At 36.5% G+C, this 26888-nt stretch overlaps 1 protein-coding gene across 4 annotated transcripts in view; it reads left to right on the top strand.

Moving 5' to 3' along the window:
- The window catches only part of MSR1 (macrophage scavenger receptor 1), an 84540-nt gene extending 65089 nt beyond the window's left edge, over positions 1–19451 (top strand). For all 4 annotated transcript variants that reach the window (XM_059909326.1, XM_059909329.1, XM_059909327.1 and 1 more), the window contains 2 exons: positions 9418–9606; positions 19250–19451. In XM_059909326.1, the coding sequence (XP_059765309.1) occupies positions 9418–9606; positions 19250–19383 (323 nt within the window). In that variant the 3' untranslated portion in view covers positions 19384–19451. The remainder of the gene's footprint in view (positions 1–9417; positions 9607–19249) is intronic.
- The last annotated feature ends 7437 nt before the right edge of the window (positions 19452–26888 follow it).

The raw sequence follows: 26888 nt of genomic DNA on the forward strand, positions 1-26888 counted from the left end.
ATGTAAAAAACAAAGTTCCTAAGTGTGCTAGTTATGTTATTGAATAAAAACTGTAAAAAAAATTTTTTTTTAAAACACAACTCATTGTACTTTATGCTTTAAATATCCAGTATAGATCCTGGAGAAAAAGAAATATTTCAGTAGAACTGGAGATACTTTGTGTAGGTGAAGAAAGGGCTGACAGTGAGAAAGGAGAAAATGTAAGAAAAGGCAAACTAAAAAAAGGAAAAATGTGGGATTCCATGTTAGTTTTGAATGTCTCTCTATTAATCAACAGATTGAATTTTCTCAACTCTCCTTTCCTTCAAGGTTTAACACATAGTCCCAGGATTCACAACATTAAGATTCTAGCAGAATTCTCAGTAGTGTCCCTATATGTGTCTCCCCACTTCCATTCATTCCCCAGTGAAATGGGCATCGTAATGCCTACCTCACTGGATTGTTGTGAGGGTCACATAAGATATTGTGTGTACGCAGATGCTCTGTAATACTATAAAGTGCTTTACACTCATAAGGCATAGTTCTCAGTGGTCGTGGTCTCTCTGAACCGGAGCTGCTCTTCCTCGCTGGTATAATGCAGACATTTAAAATCTGTAATCAGGACAGGAGTGAGAGCCAAATGAAAATGCAAGAAGCTAAATAAATGCCATGGACAAAAAGAGGTGCTGGAGAATCAGATAAGATTTTACATTAGATAGAGCAACGCAAGTGTGACCAGATCACAAATCAATGAGTTTGAGCCGAGCAAAAGAGCATAAGTTATAAATAAAAGGAGTGACTGAACAGAGTGCACGCCAGAGGCCAGAAGCTGTCAACAGAGGTCAGAACAAAACGTCAGGCTAATAAAACAGGAGTTCCAGGCTCTGAGGAGCAAAGTCTGAGCCCAAGACGCTGCTGATGAAAAAGCTCCGAGAAGTGTTGAAACAAATTAGAGTTGTCAGTGGTACTCTGGGTCTGTGCTGGCTTGACACCAAAGTCTCCAGGAAAAAAAGGGGCAGAGAGGTATCAGATCATCCTCAGTAGTAGCAAGCTGGCAACGGATGACGAGCCAGTTAAAGCAAACATCTGGAGATGAGTTGGATCTCTTTGCCTGTGGTTTAATTGGATAGGACTTCCTACCCCATTCTGTACCGGGGGGCAGGCAGCACCTGGGAGCCCTCTTCTTCTCTAGCAGTACTTGGTCCACACTTGCCACTGATGGCCCTGATCCCAGCGACCCTGGGAGACAATGTCAGGGGATTCGGTTCACCAGTTATCTGGCACCCCAGACTGCAAAGGGATTCTTAAGTGTGTCAAATACGAACCTGAACTTTCCAAATTAGGGGAGAAAGGCTTTTTTCTTTAGACAAAAGTAGAGGCTGAAATGCCCTGTTCAAATGCACAAATTACACCAAATTTAATAACATATAATAAAGAGAAAACAAGTCTGCACCAAGTTCTAAAGCTTGTCCTAATAGTTTGCTGTGTTCTCACCCTAACTTGAGAGTGTATGTGTTTCAAGCAAACAGAATTCCGGCCATACAGTGAAACACTTTGTGTGAGGTTCTGTCCTCAACATACCAATTACTAATGTGTCATTTGTTAGTGTTTTCTACTGTGCTTTTAACCCAATAAGACTGTAATTAGGATGTGGATTTAGAGTAAATGTCTTATTTTGAAACTCATACAATGATATGAAATAGCTGTATGTCTTTCATTTGATTTCTGCTGAGGACTCAGCACAACCTTTAATGAATTCTGGTCTTTCTCCAAGCATTCAGTTGACCAAAGGAAAGGCTTCTCTTCCAACCATGAAATAAGTATAATAATGAACTTTTAGAAAATATTTACTCTCCAATGCAGGGGCTTTAATGTGTTATCTCATCTGATCTTCAGAAGAGCCTTTGAGGTAAGTCCTATCATCATTCCCATTTTATAGATTAGAAACTGAAGCTTACCACTAAGTGTTAGAACAGAATCACAAAACCTGGTGTATTGATCTCCAAAGTCCCTATTTGTAACTGTGACTCCATTCAACACTCCCACAACTAGCTTTATATATTTTTTATATATAAATATCACAAATATGTCATACGGAAGGTGTGGAGAGAGGAAGAAGGAAGGGAGAGAAAGAGATTTGTAAAGAGCCATTTGGTTTTCTAGAATGGGCCTAATCATTGAAAGACCTTAAGATAAGAGTTCTTACAATATGAACTCCATTAGGTCAAATTCCCAAAAAGCATTCTCAATTAATCTCTGTTAGTTTATGTTTCTTCCTTCATATCCCATTCCAGCCATTGCCTCCAGTCTCTTCCCCCAAGTATATTAACTCAGAAACATAGTCTTTCTAGAATGCTTACCTAGCCTCCATTATTGTATTGAGAATTACTCATATGCACAAGGGCAAGAAGCTACCCGCTAATATTGTATCTTTATTTCCGTAACTGGCTCAATTTGAACATTTTTTTTCAATATAATGTGGTTGCTTTGATGTCCTCTTGTTTTATTGTGTCTCTCGTTTAACCTCTCACTGTCCTTTTCTCAGTAGCCGAGCTAGGCTTCAGCAGAGCAGAGTGTACCTGAGCAGTGATGTCTCCAGCTGACTTAGATAAATGCTGCTCATTCTTGACAGTTATGTGGTGTTTCAAGCTTTATATGATTCCATAAATGGGCGCTAAAAACGTATAGTATTCCATTAACACAATACATGTGTTTCTTTGTAGTATGTATAACTAATATGTCTTGTAAATTGAAATAGAGATTTAAATCAGTAGTGAATCCAGTGGTTAGCACTGGTCCTGTTTAGGAGTTATCCCAGCTGACTTACAGCCTGACTCTCACCAGAGCTAATGAGAAGGAAGAAAAAAAAACACATCAATACGGTTCCAGCCAGGTCTTTTGCATAAGCAAAATTTGAAATTCCTCCAGTTATATGCCGGAGTTCAGATGGAGTAGAGAGACCCAACACGCCACTTCCCCTGCCTCCACGACCTCGGAGGACCAAATGGCTTTCTTCTTCAGAGAACCAGGTCCTGGCTTCCTGTTCTGCAGTAAATGTAGTCTTACACTAATACAAGATTGTTTCTTTTGTTCCAATTCAAGCACTTACCGAATATAGGTTATAGGTTCCAGCCTTTTTTTTGGCCGCACCAGGTGACTTGTGGGATCTTAGTTCCCTGACCAGGGATTGAACCCGGGCCCTTGGCAGTGAGAGCACGGAGTCCTAACCACTGGACCACCAAAGAATTCCCAGTTCACAGCCTATCATTTGCTCCCTTAACCTGGCTTCTCTGGCCATGCATTGCCCTACAATGTGAATCTCAAGACGAGATTCCCTAGAACAGCACAGTTACTTGCTTGCACATGAAGTGTCCCAGAAATATCTCCCACTGTGGCTTAACCTAGATCCTGACCCTTTCCTGGGGTACTACAGTTATTCTTATCCCCTGCTTCACCTGAATTGTCACTCATATCCTGCTTAATCCACTGCGAAGTAAGAACTTTAAAGTTATAATAGATTTACTCAATATCATCTGAGGTTTAGTACAGTTTATTTTGACACAACACATTCTCAATCTTTTATTCAGTCACTGAACTGTGGGTGTTCAGTGTCATCATGGTTAACTTTGCTAAGCCACTAATTTCCAATGTAACCAAATGTCTACTACCCAGCTATTCTGCAGTCTTCACATCTTGGGGGTCAGTTCTTTAATATTGAAATAAAATTGTTTGAGCACCAACCTCACATTCTAAGGCAATTCCAGTGCCTCTTGTCTGAAGTAGATTGACGAAAATACAGAAAAATTGTATTCCTCATGTCTCCTCATTCAAATCCCTGCCACGGCTGTGATAGTGGGTTTAATAGGGTTTCTAGAAATTCATGTGCTCCTGAAACCTCAGGATGCGACCTTATTTGGAAGTAGGGTCTTTGCAGGTGTAGTTAGGCTAAGATGAGGTCATGTTGGATTCAAGTGGGCCCTAAAGCTAACAAGTGACATTTTTATAAGAAGAAGAGGCCACAGAGACGCGGTGAAAACCTGGAGACAGAGGCAGGGATTAGAGTGATTCGGTTACAAGCCAAAGAACACTGAGACTGGCCGGAGTCATGAGAACCTAAGACAAGGCAAGGAAGGATTTCTCCCCAGAGCCTTCAAAGAGAAAACAGCCCTGTGGACATCTTGATTTCAGACTTCTGACCTCCAGAACTGTGAGAATAAATTTCTGTTGTTTTAAGCTGCACAAATTGTGACCATTTAATATCGTAGCCCTAGGAAACTCACATGCCTATGCATCTGTGGTCGCTCCGTTCCCCCCACGTCACTCATTCCAGCAGTGAGCGCCACACCTCGCCCTTCGTTTGAGGATGTTCCCTAGCTCCACCTGGGGATCTAAGAGAATTTTACTGAAGACTGATTCATAACAGGAAAATGTGAGCAGAAGAGTCTACAACTTTCAAGTTGAACATTAGACTTTACTGTGTCGAAATTCCTGGCTAGATTAGACTCCAAATTTTCCTCACTGGCCGCTCTCCGCAGTCTCTCCCCTGCCATCAAAATACCTTGCATACCCCTGCTCCACTGAAATCTTCTCCCTCTGGTTTCTCCTCTTTACCCTTTTTGGGGACTTCCAAAATACTTGTTTTCTTTGACTTCTGGAGTAAGATTCAAAATCTGTTAAATTATTTTTCCAAGAAATTCAACCTATTTCTCCAAACATCTGATATCCAGTGTAAAAAAATAATAATAATAATCAGTCAATCTAAGAAAGAAATGGAAAATTTTATTCGGGCCAAATTTGAGGATTATAACTCAGCAAGAGCATCTCAGGTCTGAGAACTGTTCCGCCCATTAGAAGTCAAGGCACAGTTATATAAGTTTTTTGAGACAGAGGGCTGTACATCAAATGATGTATTATTGACAGTTTACATGATCCAGATCTAAGGGTCATCGTGGTAAGTCATGTGATCCCGTACAAGATCAAGAAGGAATGTTATCTTTGAAGGAGCTGTCTTGCTAATGCTAGGAGAATGTTGTTCTTTATGGTTGAGCAGGTATTTCTGCTGATGGGGGAGGTCTGGTCGATGCATAAGGCAGATACACGATGCACAGTAGAAGGGAGAGTGGAATCCAAAGGGCAGAGAAAATTTTTTATGTTTAAATTTTTCTTGTCTTGCCATAAAATGAGTTTTATTTCACACCAGGATGTGCCTTTCATAGCTAAATACCTCATTAAGCTAATTATCTTAAATTAAAAAATCAGTTCCCTTTCTAGAGGAATTTTGCCATATTGCAAGGACTTCTGGGTCAACTTGCAACCAGACTTTTTAAAAAAAATTTTTGTTACATTTGAAACTCAAATATAATAATTACTATTGAGTAATAAATTTAACCCTAAATCCTAATTCCAATAAATGATACAAAACAAAGAAAGCATGACCATGAGGTAAACAATGTGATAATAATTGAAATGAAGTGGCTACACTCCTCAAAAGTCATTTTACATTTTAACCTCAGTTCTTTACTTCCACTCAAGTAGCAGTGATAGACACAATGCAAAGACACCCCATAGTCCACATTCTTCCTGACTTCGCTTTTCAAATTAAAATTTTGTCTACTAGAGCTTGTTGCAGGAAAGAAAGTGGGGCACGAGAGGATGGTCACGTCCCAGGTCTCGCGTGAGTCGCTGGGACTGCCACCAAGTGTGGGTTCTTGGCTTTGCGCAGGAAAGAATGCAAGAGTGAGCCAGAGTAAAGTAAAAGAAGTTTTATTCAGGGAGATACACACTTCATAGACAGTGTATGGGGCATCTCAGAAGGCAAGAGTCCCCAAAATATGGGTGGTTAGTTTTTATAGGCTGGACAATTTCATAGGCTAATGAGTGGGAGGATTATTCCAACTGTTTTGGGAACGGAGTGGAGATTTCCAGGAATTGGGTCATCACCTACTTTTTGGCCTTTTATGGTTGGCCTCAGAACCGTCATGGTGCCTGTGGGTATGTCATTTAGTATGCTGATGTATTACAATGAGTGTATAATGAGGCTCAAGGTCTAGTAGAAGTCAACTTGTCTGCCATCTTGGACCTAGTTGTTCTAACCAGTTTGTTGTGTCTTCAATGGCTATGTCATTCTTTTAAAGGTTGTGCCCTGACCTCTTCCTGTCTCAAGCATAGTAGATTCATAATATTTTTTCCTAACTTTCAAGAAGAGACTTGTATATGAAGCACTTTTATAATTTATTTTGGACCCATAGATGGCTCCATCAGTGTCCCTGTGAACATGGGACTTTAAATAAAATAGGTTTCTTCTTTAAATAAAATAGATTTCAAATAGAAAAGAAGGAAGAACATTTACAACAAATAGCTAATACATAGTCATGTACACACCACCCGCATTTTAGAGGTGTTGTCCTTTTACCATACGGACTACACATATTTCTCTTTTAAGAAATATCATGTTAACTAGCACAGATGAAGCCCCATTTATGCCTGCCTCCCTTGCTTTTCCAGGTTGAACTTCTATCATGGAGTTTACATGTTTCTTTCTATTCATGTTTTTATATATTCACTGCATATGTATGTTTACATAAATGATAGATGGTATTTTCTGTGTTTTATATAAATGACATTATACTATATCTCTCATTCTGAGCTGTGCTTTCCCTCAATTTTATGAATTTCAGCTTAACTTGAATCATAGACCCTTTAAAACAGTAAGGACATTAGTGACTATCTGGCCACCACTTATTTTAATTAAATTAATCTTACTTTTAAAAATAATATAATTTCAGAAAATAAGAAAAAGATTTTATATTCAATTTCTGTCCCCTGTACAAAATCACTGTCAGTATGCTTGGATACTTCCTTCTAATCTTTTTATATATCAATTTTTTTTTGCACATTAAAATGAAACATTAATGTTAATATAGTCACTTAAATTTTATATTATCATTTTTCTCTATTTTCTATATGATTCTTTTGACAGGAATGTTTAATGAGTCTAAAACTACCCATCTAATGTATACTATAATTAATTTAGCTATTCCTCTATTCAGAGATATTTAATATATGTTTTACTTCCTCCTTTAAAAATAAGCCTTCAATAAACAAAACAAAATTACTGAACTTGTTAACTTTCACTATATTTGAAGTTATTTTCTCAGATTAGATTAGAAAACCTTTGTAAATTATCTACTCTTATTTATTTTTTGTCTGGTATCTTATAAAAATATGAATGAGCTATTTGTGTAATAAATATTTTATATATTTTAATTTTACACACAGACTTTTAAAAATATATAGAAATTATCAGTACTCTACACTTTCCTCCAAATCTAGGGAATAAGAATAGTAAGATTGCCTTTAGAAAGTTAAACTGCAGTGAATCAGAGCAGAGATATGTCAAACCACCTAACCTGATGGAATACATTAACATATATAAAGAAAAATGTGTTAAGCAAAGAGCACTGGCCAAACCCAGAGGCAAAATCTCATAGCTATGTCTCATTGTAAATTAATAAATTAATTAAACGAATAATTCACTGATTGTGATTTGACTTCTTGTGCAGATTGCCCAAAGAGAGAAAATGGCCTTGTCAAGTAGTTAAAGATATTCCCGTTTTTGAGGCAATTACATTTCTGGTTGTAAATTGAATTGACATTTAGTCCTGAGAGTCTGTTTAACATTAGTCTGCCACTAAGAGATAAATCCTCTAAACCTACAAAAATCGGGTTTTGGAATATGTGAGGTTCTGATCAGACCCTGCCACCAGACTGGTCCACCTTGGTGACTTCTGTAAAAATAAACATTTGGGAGTGGCACTAGTTACTATTACATGACTCTAATGTTTTAAAACTACACAATCTATTCCTGGATTATTATTTCCTATTTTCTTAGGCATTTACAGTGAATGATTGGGTCACCCAGGTATTTTACTTAGTAATTGGAAGTTTGAATACTGCAATAGCAAATTATTTTCCTTTTTAAAAATGTTTTTAATGTTTGTAACTCATGTTTATTAAGTGAGGAAGGGCTTATGCACCTGGACATTATTACATTAATTCAGTATTTAGCACTGAATTATACTTTGGACAAATCAAGAAAATAATTATAATTGTAATACTACATGTTAATACATGTTTGCTTTTCATGTTTCTGAGTGGCTCAGTCAGGCTTGTAGGACATTGTTTATTTGTCTTTTTTTTACATGTTGTTGGATTACTGTTCCAACAAAATTTACTCAAATTAGAAAACAAAAGTTACTATTTCTTTAGTTAACTGAGTTCTGAAAACCCATACACTAAAACTCCATTTTCACATTACAGAGATATTTCTGTTGTAACAATTACATCTTGCTTTTTTATATTATGGTGTTCTTCAAACTCATATTTGAAAAGATATATTTAAATAGAACTGTGTTTATTCATTGGCTTTTCTAATTATTAGAGGATATTTTTATTTTATTTAGCACTAAGTAAATTTTAAAAATTATTTTCTGTCTTTGCCTTTTTCTGTTCTTCAGCCAAATAATTTTTTAACAAATACTTACTAGAATAGTTCAGGCTGTTTAAAGAAATTTTCTAACTCTAAGTGAAATTTTTTGTGATACTACTTACACGCTTTATCTGTTCTTAGGTTCAAAATGTGTATGTTGGTTTTAAAAATGGGAAAGAGACATTTCATGTTTATGTAAATCACTGCACATGATCAAAGTTTTATAAAAGTTTACTGTATATATGGCAATTTTGATTACTTAGGCATTGCAGAACAAAATTACTTTGTTGTAAACATGGTATATTTCTTCCCAAAGTTTACTGCTTTAGCGATTTCTCAAAATAAACGAAAGTTGTCTGATTTCTATCTCATCCTTTTTCAAAACAAGAAAAACACTTTGGGACAAAATCCAGGGGGCTTATATCAAGGAATATCTTTGCTATTTCAAAATTGATTTTGTCATTATAGTTACCTTGTTTTTCTTGGTAAAGAACAGGATGTTTGGTCTATTTTTATGTTTATGATATTATCAAATATCTTCTCCTCAACCTCCTGTATCACTGAAAGTCACTGGATGTATGTTCCAGTTTGTGTGTTAGTGTGTCAAGAAAGCAATCACTTTGTTAAAATTTTTAAAAATAGTATGTAAAATCTCTATAACATTCACAGACTTGTAGCTGTAAAATTTTAAAGTCACTGGAACAAAATCATTGCAGTGTTTTCATAGATGTAACTTATAAAAAAGAAAGAGTAGATTTACTCTTCAGATCTGACCAATAGGTACAATGTTTGCAATTAAACTCTTTACCAATAGGTGGTGCTAGAAAGTTTAATATTTATTCCAATAATTGAACTTGCTGGAAAAATGTGCTCAATGCTTTCTTTTTTTTTAAAGCAAAAAGCAATATGTACATATATGTAAAATTAAGCCCTGCTTGTTTCTGTGACAGCACCATCTAAGACAGTTCGACTGGTTGGTGGTAGTGGCCCTCACGAAGGCAGAGTGGAAATTTTCCATGATGGCCAGTGGGGTACAGTTTGTGACGACCGCTGGGAACTGCGTGGAGGACAGGTCATCTGTAGGAGTTTGGGATACCAAGGTGCTCGAAATGTGCATAAGGGAGCTTATTTTGGACAAGGTAATTTTTTTGTTTTTTTTAATGAAATGTAGGCATTCTCCAGTATGTACAATCAAGTAGAGACAGGAGCATATAGAATAAGAAGCAGGATTCTTTTTTTAAGGCCTTTCCTAGAAAGTAGAAATGAAAAGATAGAGATTTAAAAAAAAGAAAAAGATGCTCTCAGACAACATTTAATGTCTAAATTTCGTTTAGACTCAATCAGTTAGTTGGACAATAGAGGAAAATATGGAAAATTACTGGTAAAGCAGAACAACAGGAACCAGTGAATTATATAGACAAGGCATGACTTCCTGGGAAAGTCATTTACATATCTGGGTCTTGTGGACAGCTGGGCAATTCCACGTGCTCCCTCATTCTCTCTTCTGCGGAACTGGAGGGTGGGTGGCTGGTACCAGCTTCTGCATTTACTTCCCAAACCTTAGTCCATGATGGAGCACCTGTATTCTGAAAGGACAGTGAAAAACCATGAAAGAGAAAGAGACGATTTTACGGGTTCTCTATGCCTACTAATTGTGACTTCTCCTTTAAGGAACTTGATGAGAAATAAGGGAAGAGAAAGGTTACTTTCCCCTCTATTTGAGGTCGAATTGAATAATTTTTTTGCTGCATGTATATCTGTGTATTTTCATCTGGATGACTCAGTAACTTGTTCTATGAATGTATTGAAAGAGCTAGGAAGAATATTTGCTGGAGACAAAATGAATGTTTACCCATGATATTTTTATTACCTCATTTTATTTTTCTAAATTGGCACCTAATAATAGGTTTTATGTATAATTAAACATATATAAGTGCTTCAATTCTGAAGGACAGATTAGAAAAAAGTAGCCATATATAGGTAAACTAGAATTTTAAAATCAGCATTTCCTCTTTATTTATTCTACTGTCCATATGTGATAGATAATTGGTATCTCTGAAGTTGATGTTGACCAAAAAAAAAAAAAGATTTGACCATCTTGATTTTGTGTTATTCTTCTAGATAGATATGGGCAATAGGAAATTGTATGCAAAATAATAGAGATAAAATAGCAGTATTACCAGATAATCTTGTGTATGATGATAAAATAGTAGAGTATGTCAAATTATCATGTCAAAAGACTAAACAAGATAAGATAGGCTTCTTAAATTCATAAAGCATATTGTTAAGTACTATTATGCTACAGTTTATTGAGTAATAACTATGTGTCAGGCATTGTGCTAAACACGTAAATAGTATTAATAAAAGATCACAATATCCTTTATTCCTTTATGAAAAGAATTCATTTTATCAATTTTTTAAAAATTTATTTGTTTATTTTTTATTATTATTTTTTTAGCTGTGTTGGGTCTTCGTTTCTGTACGAGGGCTCTCTCCCGCTGCGGCAAGTGGGGGCCACTCTTCATCGCGGTGCGTGGGCCTCTCACCATCGCGGCCCCTCTCGTTGCGGAGCACAGACTCCAGACGCACAGGCCCAGCAATTGTGGCTCATGTGCCTAGCCGCTCCGCGGCACGTGGGATCCTCCCAGACCAGGGCTCAAACCCGTGTCCCTTGCATTGGCAGGCAGACTCTTAACCACTGCGCCACCAGGGAAGCCCCATTTTATCAAATTTAAGAGATGAATTTTAGCAGGGATCCAGGTTCTCAAGTCTTTAGAGACCAGAAACGTGATTTAATTTCATAAAGAGGGTAAGCACAGACGGAAGAGAGTGGTGGTGTTGAAAGTTTCTGCACCCAGGTTCAAGCTCCCAGCTGTCAGGTTTTTTTTGTTTTGTTTTGTTTTGGTTTTTTTTTTTTTTTTTTTTTTATGGCTGTGTTGGGTCTTCGTTTCTGTGCCAGGGCTTTCTCTAGTTGCAGCAAGTGGGGGCCAGTCTTCATCGTGGTGCACGGGCCTCTCACTATCGCGGCCTCTCTTGTTGCGGAGCACAGGCTCCAGACGCGCAGGCTCAGTAGTTGTGGCTCACGGGCCCAGTTGCTCTGCGGCATGTGGGATCTTCCCAGACCAGGGCTCGAACCCGTGTTCCCTCCATTGGCAGGCAGATTCTCAACCACTGTGCCACCAGGGAAGCCCCCAGCTGTCAGTTTTTAATTTGTACCTTAGAGTTTTGAATAGAAGAAACAAAGGAAATAGAAAATAATCCATAATTTGCCATCATCCAATAGATCTTTGGAATTTCCAAATTTCTACTACACTTTCAGAACTTCTTCCCCATCTTGAAAAGTGTCAGACCAAAATCATCTTTGCACCTGTAAAATTTACCTCCTAAATGAATTGTTTTAAACAGCAATAAGCTGGATTTTTTTTTTTTCCCCCAACAGAAGGGGAAAAGAAAAAAATCCCTAACTCTTAGTCACTAGAAAATCAAATGAATCAGTGAATTGTTTAGGAAGACTAAACTGCCAATCTGAGTTTTCTACAATGTTCTATGAGGAAAGAATCCATTTCTATGGTAACTAAGATCCATAGCATGAAAGGCCATTTATTTAAAATACATAATTGTATAAAACATTTCAAATACAATCTGTGGTGGGAAAGTGAATAAGACGTCTTATTCACTTTCCCACCACAGATTGTATTTGAAATGTTTTATACAATTATATATTTTAAATAAATGGCTCTGTTCTATTTACGAATATGAAGCCTTGCCATAGATTTCAAAGCTGTTCTTCCATTGAGGTTCTAAACCTAGATGGTAAACACACAGTTGGAGACTATTATCTTAAGATTCCATTAACTTGCAGGCCTAGTCTCACAAGTAAAATATTCTTTTCCCCACAGCTTTTATTCATTCTTGCTTATACCTCTAGGGATTTCTAATCTAAAGTACTGGTAAGAAAGGAATAAAATACATATTCTGAAACACTGGCCAAAAAAAAAAGAAAGCTCATTATTTATATAAGAAACAATAGAGTTTAGTCTCATGTGAAATGAGTCATTTGGCTATATGGAGACGATTCTCTCAAGTTTTCTTCAGGTAACTGACTACTTCTCTAAGATGAGTATCTATTTTCAGTGAGGCTTTGTATTTATGGTAGCTGGTGAGCCTATACATTAGACTAGAGTTTTATTATAATAAAACAATGAGGTATATCAGAATTTTGTTTTTCCTCTCACATTCTCAAATACCTACCAAAGTGAACTGGAAAGACTAAAAGTTTTATAATATAAACTAAGGAGATAGGAGTTGAAACCTTAGCTCTGATACATCTCAGACTTTCAGTTTTATGAGAATAATAATAACAACCCAGCAGATTTATTTTAATCTGAAATGAGCTGCGTATAGAAAGTGCCCATTACGAAGCCGGACTCATAGCATTGCTCAAGAGTGACAGAGATCACTGGTAGCGGCACTGCCAGCTGTAAAATTACAAGTTTATTTGCCATCCTTGTTGAATGGTAGAAAAGTCAGATCCGTGTTATACTGTAGGGCGATATTCACGATGTTCCAAGGGTGGTAAAGTTGAATGTGGTTTTTCCCACAGTACACAGGTGTGATTTAAGAAGCGTCCTGTGTAACCTTCTCTCCTAATCTTCCCACTCTGCTCCACACACATCCAGCTCTGTTTTAGCTCTCTGCATAGAGTTCAGTCCCCAAAAAATTGAAGAATGATGATGAGAATTTTAAAATAATAAAGCAAGACGAGCTGGGAGAAAGAATAGAACTGAGGTGATTTGTTCTGGAGAAAAAGAATCTAAAAAATAAATTTCATGATCTGCTTCATTGTACACTGTATTTTAAGAAACAGGCTTGCATCGTAAACTGATGTTGGATTAGTCATGGTAAACCACCTTTTCATGTAAAGCTGTTTCAACTCCTCCTTTTTCCACTCCTCCACCTTAAATTTACAGTTTTACTCAGGAGGAAAAGAAAAAGCAATTTTGAATGCAGAACAGAGACTGGAAAGGACACTTAGAAATATGAGTGGAGGGGTAGAGAGGAGGAGGAATGCACTAGAGTTTTAATTATGTGTCATTTTCATAAGAAAGTAAGAAGAATCAGATTAATACTATATTTTGCATTACTATCAAAATTGAAACAAGAAGAAAAAAGTTTATCTCCTTTGTATCTGTCCTCCCATTAAGGAAAGAATACAATTTTCTGGACACAGTTTCACCTTCTTTTTTTTTCTTTCTTCTTTCTTCTCATTTTAAAATAGCAAACCTGGCTTACCAGAGATAATCCTTATTAGCTTTAAGAACAATGAGTTTTGCAGTTACAAAGAAAATGATTTATAGGAACAAAGCTTAAAGCACACTCCTTTAAATGGGTTCTTTCATCTGGTTGCACCATTTGCATAAAGTGGAATGTTCTTTCTTTTTCCTGTGTAGACAAAAAGGTTGAATTAAGGAAGCACTGAGAAGCTTCTGGTGCTTGCCATTGCAAGGGGCAGGGAAGGGGGAGCGAGCCTCTTCTCTCCCTATGCAAGCTTTCCAATCTCTCATCCTGGTGGTCTCCCTGTAGCAAACTTGGATGAGCTTTGTCAGACGACAGTGGTAGTCCGGGAATTTGTTCCAGGCATATCTGAGCCTGTCGGCTGATGCAGGAAGTAAGAGCTGCATCTGGAGCAGCTATCTCATCTTCTCCTAAATTTAAAGGAGTTGGTGCTGAAGCTCTAAACTTAAAAGCAGAAACAAAAGAAAATTCTAAACATAAATGCTATCTTTTATTCATTACCCCTTTCACATTCCATAATCAATTTTCTGAGTGAAACTTTTAAAAAATTACAAGAATAAACTGAAGGAGATCAAAAATATAACTCTGCATCTCTGAACTATCCATTAGTGATTGGAAGTAAAAACAATCTCAAAGATGAATAAAATATATCAATAGGTCAGAACTCCAATTCTTATGTACTGCTCCCTGCGCACTGAAAGTTTTGAAATGTAAATGTTTAGATGTTGGGTATTATGGACCCTGATATAGAGCCGTTATAATAGGGTTCTTAACGTGTCTGTTCTGTTACTTACAGTAACAAAGGCAATAAATACTGAGTATGGAATAATAATGTTTATCATGTGTTTACTACATGTTATCATTCAGTACTTACAGAGCCTGTGAGAAATAGATATTACAGCCCCACTTCTCATATAAAATTAAGTAAAGCTGACAGAAGTGTCACAAAACGTGCACCATTTACATAGCTGTTGTGGCAGTCGTGGGGATAGCACTCAACATCCATCCCTCACCCTGTCTCTCCACTAGGCAGACTGTCCTTCTAAGTTCTTTAATCTTAAGAACTTCATTTCTAAAGAGCTTGCTTCTTCAGAATCTTAGGATCACAGAATTTTAAAGGGAAATGAAATCTTAGAGCTCTTTTGACCCCACCTCTCTGTTCTGCCTATATAATAAAACAGGGAAAATAAGTGGCTTCTCCAGAACCACAAAACTAGAATCCAGAACTATAGTCTAAGTTTACCCATTCTCTATTCTGATTCCCATTTCATTTTTAACATTGATCCAAAAACAAAAACCCAGAGTGCTCTTTTTTAATCTTTGAGGTGCACATGAAGATAAAATTTTATGCATTTTATGCTACCTTGGCATTAATTTTTAATGCAGAAAACAATTTGGAAGGAGATGGGACATGAGTATTAAATAATTTTTTTTCTTAGGCTTGATAGTCCCAAATATATTAATATAAAAATAAAACAGCAAACCCTTGAAAATTATTTTTATAACTATCTGGGCTTCTTTGTGGTCAATGAATAGTTCTAAGTTTTAAATGTCATCATGTTCTGTTGCTTGGCTCTATTCTCTCTGTTGTTTTGAGAAAGTCATGCATCCTTTCTGAGTCTCAGTTTATTTACCTGTGAAATGGAAATAATTGCCAATATTTTACAAAGTTACTAGAAGTAAATTTTTTAAATTATATGTGAAAAGACCTAGCATGTTCACTGTGTCTGAATCTTTTCCACATAGCATAAGACCAGAGTTACTGAATAATACAATATATTTATCACATCCATATGTTCTTGGTGAGAAAAGCACTGAAATATGAGTTTGGGGTTCTAAATACAAGAATCAGCTTTGCCACTAATTACATATGTGACCTCAGTTGCTGCATTTACCTAAAACAGAAGCCTTCACTAGAAGGTCAGTCCAAGAGAGAATGGATTCTGATTTTTGTTCACTCACATAGGCACTCAAAAGAGATTTGTTAAATGACCAAATCTAATAATGCAGGGGATTGCAGTAAATCTTTGATTAAAGGCACTGACACTAGGCAGACCCAGGGTGGGAATACTGGCTCCATTAGGCATTAGCTATGTGACCTTGGGTGGAGTTACTTTTTCTCTCTGATTTTCACTTTCCTCAACAGTAAAACGACACTATAATAGCATTTATTAACTTTCTAAGGTTGTTTGAGAATTCAGTGAGATAACAACTCAAAAGTACTTTGAATATTTTCTGCCCCATGGTAAATTCTTAAAAAAAGTGGGCTTAAATGTTCATTGTTATTACTACAGCTTTGGTATTCTAATATTCATGATTTCCTCTACTATGGTTTCTAAAAACTTGTGCTCACATGTCGGCACATTGACTGAATAATATCTATCTTGCGCTTCCCCTATGGGGATGCCCTTCTGGATACTTCAGACATTGAGAGGATTCTCACCCTTAATTCTCTTTTCCTGGATTGTAAAAATTCTGCACTGCTGAGACATAAATCTGGTGACTAGATCTACAAAATATAGAGTGAAAGCATCACTGTCCCCTGGGTACAGAAGCCATGGAACCATACTGTTCTCATGCTCCCAAACACAACAGAGCCATGGCTTTCACCAAAAGTTTTACTTATGTTTGTTTATACAATTTATAAATGTTCATAAATGCAATAAATATAATATATAAATGTCCCACTGTTTTGGTTCCTTTACATGTTAAAATGGAAGTAGTTTTATTATTTGTGCAATTGTTATTATTTGCCTATTTTTTTTTATGAAGGTTTTATTTATTTATTTATTTATTTATTTAGCTGTGTTGGGTCTTCATTGCTATGCACAGGCTTTCTCTAGTTGTGGCGAGTGGGGACTGCTCTTCATTGTGGTACACAGGCTTCTCACTGCGGTGGCTTCTCTTGTTGTGGAGCACAGGCTCTAGGCACGCAGGCTTCAGTAGTTGTGGCACATGGGCTCAGTAGTTGTGACTCGTGGGCTCTAGAGCGCAGAGTCAGTAGGTGTGGCAAACAGGCTTAGTTCCTCCACAGCATGTGGGATTTTCCCAGACCAGGGCTCGAACCCATGTCCCCTGCATTGGCAGGCGGATTCTTAACCACTGAGCCACCAGGGAAGTCCTTGCCTATGTTTTTGAATAGCCCTTTGGTGCAACTTCCAAAAAGTTCTGATAGACTTTATATATTTAAAATAAACATGCATACACAAACATGCTCATACATACATACACAAACATGCTATTACATACAAACACAAACAGAAAAGAGACCATGATATGCCTAGTAAGAGCAGTTTGGAAACCAAAAAGTATTCCTGGCAAGGTTTCTGACTTTGAGATCATATTCTCCTAATCTTTTCCTTTTTATCTGCCTTAAAATTTCAAGTTGAAAAGTCTTAATACTCTTATAAACATTTCAGAAAACACTTGAGCCCTCCAGGTTACTACTCTTATAATTGGTCAGCCCAGGAAAACCTTTGCTTGTCTAATAGAAACATTGTTTGGATTCTATTGATTTAATTACTATTATATGAAATGAAAAATACAATATTTCCAGTTACCTTGATAATGTAAACCTAAATATAACTTGTCTTGTATTTGGATATTTCTGGTGAAGGTACAAATTATTCAAAAACTAAGTGAATGAACCTATTTATTTTCTATGTGGAAATCAAAATTTCCTAGTTCTAAGGGTAAATAAAAACATGTCTTCATAGAAAATATCTATATAAACATCCTATTAACTGTTCTTTTAGCTTATAGATTTTTTCTTCTTCAATCCAGCTTCCACATTTCTGCCAAACATACAATTCTAAAATATAGTTCTGATGATATTTCTTTTGGTGACTCGCAACATAAAATTCAAAAATGTTTATAGCATGGTCCCAGCTTTCTATCCAACCTTCCCAAAGAGTCCTCCTCCCCTCATTAATATACTTTGTGTTTTAGATGCCAGGAGACCATTAACTGTTCTAATACATCAAGTATTTTCATGCTGCCCCCACTATATGGAATGACTTCTTTTCCATACACGGAAAACCTCAGTTTTTTTAAGGTTCAGTCAAATATTATCCATATTGTTATTACAAAATTTCCAATATCTTGGAAATTTATTCATATATTATAGGCACATACTGCTATACAATTATGCACATTATAAACCATGCACATGTTGTTAATTTTTATTTCTTGAACTGACATAATATTTGAAAAATCAGTTAATAATGTAATTATATGTGCCATTATTTATGCCTCTGTGAAAAACAAGTCTTCATTTAACTTTTAGAACTACACAAAGGTATGTTTCTAAGTCTTGAAGACGTTTCTAAATATGCTTTATATAGCTCTTGTGACTGAAAGAGAACCTTTTAACATCATATTGATTCAAATGGAAAAAATGCATTGTTGATTATGCTTACAGTATTAAGATATTTATTTACCATCCACCAGTTTTGCAAAGGTGTTTATTGAAATTTTGCTGCTAAATCATCAGTTTCTTGACAACATGAAATGTTCTTGAAAATTCATTAGGAGGTTTGCAATATTATATGTTTAACAAAACCCAATGAAATCATTCATTTAGAAGTTTTTCAAAGGTTCTGCTCCCAAATGTCTTAAGTATAAAAGAACGAACTTTTATAGTGATACACTTAAAAAATCTTTAGAGAATATCAGAAAAACATTTCCAAATATTCGTTTTAAAGTTATCTTTTCCTGCCATGAATTCCTTTCAAAAAAACAGTTGTTTTCTTATTCATTGATAAAATAATGTCCTTATCTTGAAAGTGGCGGTTACGTTCATTTAGTTAATTGTCTTCTAGGTAGCCTATGCTGACAGGCCGTTTTTCCTTCTAATGTGTCTGAGGAAGAATTCGGACAAAAAGAATCAGTGTTAGCTGTGCCATTTTCTTGTTGTTTGCTTGTGTTTGCACTTAATAATCTATGGTGTTCTTGCAGGATATTTTATAAGCCCTTTGCTGATCATATTACTCTTGGTTTAATTAAAAATAGATAACATGTCTGGTAAACCAGACACATGCAAACTGAAATACACTGGAACCTAAGAAAAGAACTCCAGGATTGCTTATGTTCTAGATATGCCTTGTACAGATACATATAGATCATTAAATCATTGCATATATCCATTATTATTAAAGTTTATTTCCTTCCTTATTTTTAAAAATAAAACTATTAAATCATTAGAGGAAACCAATAGTTCTTTAATCTATGATTTCATAGAACTCTGTATGCACCTTTGTTACACCTCTTATTACTTAGTATTTTAGTTGTTTACACAGTGACAGAAAATAAAATTTTCTGGGGCAGGGGGTTAATTTTTGAATCTTAATACAGAGCACAGAACTTGTATATGGCTAATGATCAACACATTTTTTTTTGTTAAATTGGTGAATAAATTAATGGCTCTGTCTCACTCAAACATAAACACTAAACTATACTTATTAATACAGTTGTATCTGATTTTTGCAGGTACTGGTCCAATATGGCTGAATGAAGTATTTTGTTTTGGGAGAGAATCATCTATTGAAGAGTGTAAAATTAGACAATGGGGTGTGAGAGTCTGTTCACATGCTGAAGATGCCGGGGTCACTTGCAGTACATAATGCATCATATTTTCATTCACATTTATGAAATTGCTGCAAAATGATTTTTATTACTTTGCTTCATTAAAATCAGCTTAATGAATATTTAAGAGATTAAGAATTTTGTCCACAGAAAAGGAATATTTAAAAATCAGTGGATAAACATGTAAAATACCTTCAGAATTACTATATGTCTATATCTGAACCATTCTAACTTCTCTAGGTTTTCAAATGGAATTTTCTAATATAATGACTTATGTATTGAATTGAATATATTGAAGTTTAAAACTTCTAGATTACAAATGCCAGTGATAATGGAAACACATCCCAATCACTGGCTACAATTTATATCTTCACAAGATTATAATTTTTGTCTTCTTTGTAATCTATTTAGTTCATTTTAATGTAATTACTTTTTGAATAATGAGAGGGTTGGAAAGTTTTCTTTTGTGCCAAGTTGGCAAAATCTCCAATCCATACACATTTCTAAAGGAAGAATCTTATCCAGCTCTCAAGATCTCTGTGCAATAACTTAGCTGTTAGATAGCAATGTTCATGATATGTTTTGGCCATGATGAAAAACTCATCATGTTTTACATGCTCATATATTGAGATGGTCATTAATAACATGGCTAATAGTATGGTCATTAACAATAACATGTTTATTTGACATGGTCATGTATTGACAGTTTTTTTTTTTTTTAACTGCACTATAAAGTTAGTTGAAAGCAGGACATACGAGAAAAGGCACAGGCCCACCATTGCTATATGTGTCCAGCTAATCAGTGGATCAAAAAATGTCATTTTCAGCATGGAGCTCAGTTTGCTATGCATTTTAAATTAATATGAGTAATTACTTTGTTACAATTCTAGGACACTGTGTTTAAAAGGTAAATATATCTACTTATTCCATTTTAACTAACAGCATGCAATGTCTTGAGTGCAGAAGGAAGCTTCAACAACCCTCCTCTGTAGTCTTTCATGAAGTGAGTCAATATTTACAACCAGAGAGAGAGAGGCATCTTCAACCCTAAAGGGTTGATGACCCTGAGCATGCCAAAATAGTGCCAAGTTCACCCTGGAACCTCGTGATTGTGCCCTGCTGTCTAGGTGTACAGGCAGAAAGACCAGTGATTGCTATTGAAATTCAACTAAATCTAATCTCAGCCCTGAAAAACATAATTTTCAAGTTTCCTAAGCCCAACTCAGAGAAACTCATGATTAGAAAATAGTACTAGTACAGAATGGCTCTACTGTTCTTTCTTTAATGGTGATAAGCAAAAGCATGGGCTTAAGCATTTTTTCATACCCTGAAGTCTCACCTCACAGATAGTAACCAAATAATAGACTCCCTGCCCTCTCACTTGCAAAGGCAAAATTGTTACCTTGGAATTGGGACTATTGGAAATGGTCTGCTGAAAATGCATTTATTGTGATACATTCTTCTACTTGTTGAACGTAGGTGATTTTCTCCACTGGTTTTGTGATTAAGTGTTGAAGGAGTGCCTCAGCACAGAGCCAATCTGCAAATGCTGGGAGAGGTGGGTTTTGTTGTTATTGTTGTTGTTTTTGTTTGGGTATGTTTGGTTTTTTTGTAGAGTTCTGTTTGTTTGTTGTTTTAGCTCCTAACATTCAAAAACACTAGCTGAACACAAGCTAAAGGACAGAGACTTCAGTGACTACCCACAACAAGGAACATAGTCTTTGCAAAATTGTTCAGGGAAGTAACTTTACAAATAGACTCTACAGCCTTCAGCAAACAAATAAACAAACAGAAAAATCCCCAGCAAATCATTGGGAAGGGGGAGAATCTGCTTTTCAGAGTTACTGCATTATAATATTCTTATGTCCAGTGTCCAACAACAGCAGTTAAAAAAAAAATCACAAGGCATATAAAGAAACAGGGAAGTATGACCCATTGAAAGGAACAATATAACTTGACAGAAAAAGTCACTGAGGAAGTTTAGGTGTTGGGCTTACTTGACAAAGTCTTTAAAATAACCACTAAAGTATGCTAAAAAAAAAAAAAAAAAAACAAAGGAAACTGAAAACAGTGTACTAACAAAATCAGAATATCAGTAAAGAGAATTTTTTTACAAAGCCAAACAGAAATTCTGGATCTGAAAATTACAATTACTAAAATGAAAGCTTCACTTGATGGATTTAACAGTACATTTAAACAAAAAGAAGAAGAATTAGCTAATTTGAAGATTGGACAATTGAAATTATTGAGTCTGAGGATGACAAAAACATGAAGAAAAGTAAAGTAAGGTACCTGTAGGTTGCCCAAAAAATGCATTATAGGAGTCCCTGAAATAGCAGAGAATGAGAGAGAGAGAAAGGAGAAGAAGGAGGAGAAGGAGGAGAAAAGGAAGGGAGGGAGGGAGGGAGGAAAGAAGGAAGAAAAGAAAGGCGGGAGGGAGGGAGGAAGGAGAATATCTGAAGAAATAATGTGCAAAACTTCTCAAATTTGATGGAATATCCAAATATACATATCCAAGAAATTCAACAATATCCAAGTAGGATAGATTCAAAGTACCCACAGAAAGATACATCATAATAGACTGTCGAAAGATAAAGAGAGAATCCTGAAAGCAGCAAGAGAGTAGCAACTTGTCATGTACAAGGGATCCTCAATAAGATTAACAGCCAATTTCTCATTAGAAACCATGAGGCCAGAAGACAAGGTTTAAAGTGCTGAAAGGAAAAAACCATTAACCAAGAATTCTGTATCTGGCAAAACTGTCTTCAGAAATGAAGGAGAAAGTAAGACATTCCCACATAAACAAAAACTAAGGTAGTTTCTTACTACTGGACCTGCCCTATAAGAAAAACTAAAGAGGTGTCCTTCAGGTTGAAATGAAAGAACACTAGAAATTAACTCAAAGTCATAAGAAATAAAGCAGCAGGAGTAGGAAAGTAGCTTTTTTTTTTTTTTCCTAACCAGGAGATGTTCTACTAATCACTGATAATTGTGCTAGGAACTTTGAATTTCTTATACTTAACAAGTATTATTTATATAACCAGACTTTTTAAAATTGAAAACTAATAATTTTAGAAATTATCTTGCACATTATTTTCCCTTTTTTCAGATAGAACAATTGCAGCACAGTAAGACAGATTAATTGCCAGAGATTACCCAGCTTTTAGAGAGAAGTCACACGAGGTTTCCCTATTCTCAAGTCATTGTTTTTTCAACTAAGCAGGAATGCTCTGACTCTCCCATAGACTTGTAGGGGAGATACTGGGCAAATCACCTTCTACATAGATTTTGTTTCTTAAGTGCAATTCTACAGATCAGAAATTACAATGCTTGTATAAAAGGGGAAGAAAAATCAATAATCTCTATCTCTTTCACAAGAATGCTATAGTAAAAAAAAAAGACTTTAAAACAAAATACAAAACAGTGTCAAATCAGTGATATACGACAACAATAATTGGTGTGGTAGTATTACCCAACTTTCTCCTCCTCCAACCTACTAAAAAACAAACACAAAACAAAAACAAACAGACAAAAAACCCTATACTATCTAGGCCAAATCCTCCCTGCCTTCTCCACTATGCTGCTGGATTTATATTTCATCGATGTAGCTATGGAAGAGCTGCACTTTCCAGGATTCTCTCTCTCCTATGTTGTTCTGGTTTATCATGGCCCACCAAGGACATTTTTGCATGGGATTGAGAAACTGAGAGTTTAGCAGCAGCCATGGTCCCTTTTATGCTCAGAAAGTCGCTGAGGGGCAGCAGGGCACGGACACAGCGTACACAGATGGTGCTGTGCTGATGGCTGACTGGGTTTGCAGGACAGTAGAGCCTGTAGCTCCTGAACTTCCCCATGGAGCCTCCTGCAGTTTCTCTCCCACCTGAGCCAGGTGCACGTTGAGCTCTGTGATGAATTTACTACCTTCTCCTGCATGCCACCTGGGTCATCAAAGTTGGAGGAGTGAGAAGCTAATGCAGGTTCCAGCTCATCTATAGGGGTTCCATTTTGTCCTCACTCTCTTTCCCAGTTCACACCCATCCTCCCTCCTAAACAGCCACCACCTGACTTCAGACCCAGGACCAGGCACAAACACAACACACTTGCCTTGAAAACTTAATCATCAGCCACAATCCACAATTGCATAAGATTGAATCTCTTGAAGGGAACAAAGGAACAGTTGCTCTGGATTTTGAGACTGGTCTTAGGCAGAAAAGGGGACCGGAGAATAGAGGACATTTAATCATTGCAATGGGACCTCACTGGCAGTCCAGTGGTTAAGACTTCACCTTCCAATGCATGGGGTGTGGGTTCGATCCCTGGTCAGGGAGCTAAGACCCCACATGCCTCATGGCCAAAAAACCAAAACATAAAACAGAAGCAATATTGTAACAAATTCAATATAGACTTTTAAAAAATGGTCACATCAAAAAAGAAATTTAGATTCTCTTCCAGTTTATAAAGCATGCAAGTAAAACATGGAATTATTTTGAACTACTTTGGCTGTTGAACAAGCTTTCTGAAAGCAACACTATGTTGAAACTGAAACACATGGGCCCAGGTTTTAAAAGTGGTTACATAAAGTATGAAACTATTGTGCTGTAGGTTTTTCTACAAAAATGTCAAGCACCCAAAGAATTTTTAAAAAGGAAATTACTATATTATTTTTAATAACTCTAGAATTGACTGTAACCCTAAAGCTCTTTGGGGTTCCCTGAATGAAAAACTTTAGGATTACATGCCTAGAGTAATTTTAGGTTAGGGAGAAAAGAAAAAAAAAAGATTGAAATACATTTGTTAATCATCCATTAAGAACCTCCCTAGGGCCAAGTCAGTTCAATCAAACCTACAGGAAGACCTTTGAATTGTTTCAAAAAATGTCTTTGATGTTTCATGCTTACATCATTTCCCTAAAAAGACTGATAAAATTAATGACATAAATTGCTCATTTATTTTCTTTTATTAAATGGCATAAAATTGTCCTACTGTAAAGATTCAATGGCAGAATAAAGTGAAAACACAGCTGTTATTCTGAATAAGGGCCTATTCAAGAAGGCAACGCTTGCTGACTTAGAGAACTAATATGTCATATCCAAGTCAGCTGCCAGAGTGATTATGGGGTAAAAGGGATAACCTGCGAGTTCAGTATAAAAGGAAGGAAGGACGGGAGGAAGGGCGGTAGGAGTGAAGGGAGGTAGGGGCGAAGGGAGGGAAGGAAAGAAGGAAGAAAGAGAAAAGGAGGAAAGAAGAAAAGAGATCCAAGGAATAGCAAGTCTGCTAATCACCACTTCATTATACACCAAAACTTCTGAATTAGAAGGTAAGTCGGTTTGTGATATTTTTAAACTTCTTATGCTGAAGAAATGAGGTAACAATTTAATTGGAGAAAAAAGGCTCTTGGGACTATGGTAATATTAGACAATTATTTTTATCTTAATATTCAGATTCTAAAGTTGACTTTCTACCTAAAGACAGAGCTTCACTCCACATTGCAGGTAGTAAGGGAACCAAGAAATTCAGGGGAGCAAATTTAGCATATAAAAACTTCCCACCAGTGGCCGTGGACTCCAGTTACAATTGGGAGAAATCTCCACCCATAAACTTAGGTTCACAGTGTGACAACAGAACAAATATTTCCTATGCTAGAACACCATTTGTTGCATGTTTCATTTTTAAATAGAATTACAATATAATGTCTTTTAATCCTTAACACTGAGAAAACATATGACATTAAGATGAAGCACAAATGCATAATGTTCTCTGTGGATTATGCGCTTCTCATAGGGGTGAAAAACAAGCAATTCGTCATAATTTACCAAGTGTTTTCTACACCAACAAGGCATTTCATTTTCGTCGTTTCACGAAAAGGCTAGTGTTTATTAGGAAGCCCTGTGATATGGTCAGTGTACTGGGCTAGAAGGGAAAACCAGTCTTTCTCTCCTGGCTCTGCCTCCTGCTGGCTGTACGTTCTTTAGGGAAGTCATTTAACCTCTAAATTCTCAAACCTTCATACATAAATGGGAGTAATTGCATGCGATTTACCTAAAACTCAGGGCGTGCTTGTGAGGAGTAGATGTGAACATGAATTACTGACAGAACAGAAGTGATTCAAATACCCCTAATAATTACTAGCCCTCGCCTGTTTGATGGTGTGAATACTAGTAAAGAAATGGAATGATTTTGAAGTTTCTTTTGTTTTCTAGACTGCCCTTTTCATTGGGACATGACCCTGAGACCCACACACACATAGGATCATTGGGGTTCAAAATGTGACAGTGTTCTGTAAATTCGAATAGAAAGTTTACTGTGTATCTAGAACTTTGAATTGACTCAGATCTTTTGGGGGGAGAAATGTTGTAGGAATAAGTTTAGTTTAACCTGGTAAAGGAATTACCTGGTAAACTGAAAAACATAATAAGGGGGACATTTCCAAGGCTGCCTGGGGGTACGCACCTTGCCCCCTATAGAAGCAGCTTCAGGCCTGCACAGGAGTCCAGAGAAAGAAGACAGGAGACAAAGAAATTTGCAGACTGATCCTGAGCCACAGCAGAAACCTCAGATGAAGAAGCCAAAACACTCCCCAGGTGAATCTCCTTCCCTGTGCCTTCCAAAATGTCAATCCCTTTACTGAGTAGTTTTCTCTCAATATCATTTCTCTCTTATCTCTGCTGTTCCTTTCCTTTCCTCTCTCACCCTTGAAAAGGCCTGGGGTTCTATTGAAAAGCCACTAGACAGACACTGGCCTGTCCTAGAGAAAGCCTGCCAAGGTCTGCATCCAAACCACTTACTAAATTGAGTCAGCCAGCATCTGATACAGCACACAACCATCCGAGTCAGGTTGGGGAAAGTTACAGAGACTTGGGAAAACAAGAAAGAAAGAAGGAAGAAACTTGGGCCCTTCTTGGGAAGTGGTTATGGTCTAAAGAAGAAAAATGTGTTTTAGTGTAGAAGAGGTTCTTACAAGCAGGGCCACGAAGGGGTATAACTTTAACAACCTGAGAAGAACGCTGAGCTGAAGGAAATTCCTAGAAGGAAAAGAACTCCAACTCAGGAGTTTTTAATTGGATTTAAGAAGCATCTGGGACCCATTGTAAAGCTGTGGAAAGGAAAGTCGTATCTAATGATTGTGGCTAGAGAGAAGCTGGTTATCTGCAGGCTTGATGAGCTGGTGATGAAAATACCAAGCATCTGTTTAGCTCAGTAATGGGCTCGTTCAAACTGAAAGTGATCCTGCTCTCCGCTACTCCACGGTCCCTGAGAGCAGCTCCCCAAATCTGGATTGAGCTGCACGAACCCCCTAACGAGTAGTGTGAAATTAAACAGGGTGATGACACTTCTTATGCGTAACATTTATTCATCTTTAAAATAAGATATGTACACCTGCAACTCCTACTTTACAGTGCCACTGTCACAATAATATTAGACTCATACGAAAATATGGGTATGCTGTGTAAATGTTTTAATAACATTTAAATTAGCTTTATTATTATTGCTGTCTAGGAGGAGGAGGTGAGAGAGAGGCAGAGAAAATGTACTTCCATTTTAT

This window comes from Balaenoptera ricei, chromosome 21, assembly GCF_028023285.1.
Source record: "Balaenoptera ricei isolate mBalRic1 chromosome 21, mBalRic1.hap2, whole genome shotgun sequence".
NCBI lineage: Eukaryota > Metazoa > Chordata > Mammalia > Artiodactyla > Balaenopteridae > Balaenoptera > Balaenoptera ricei.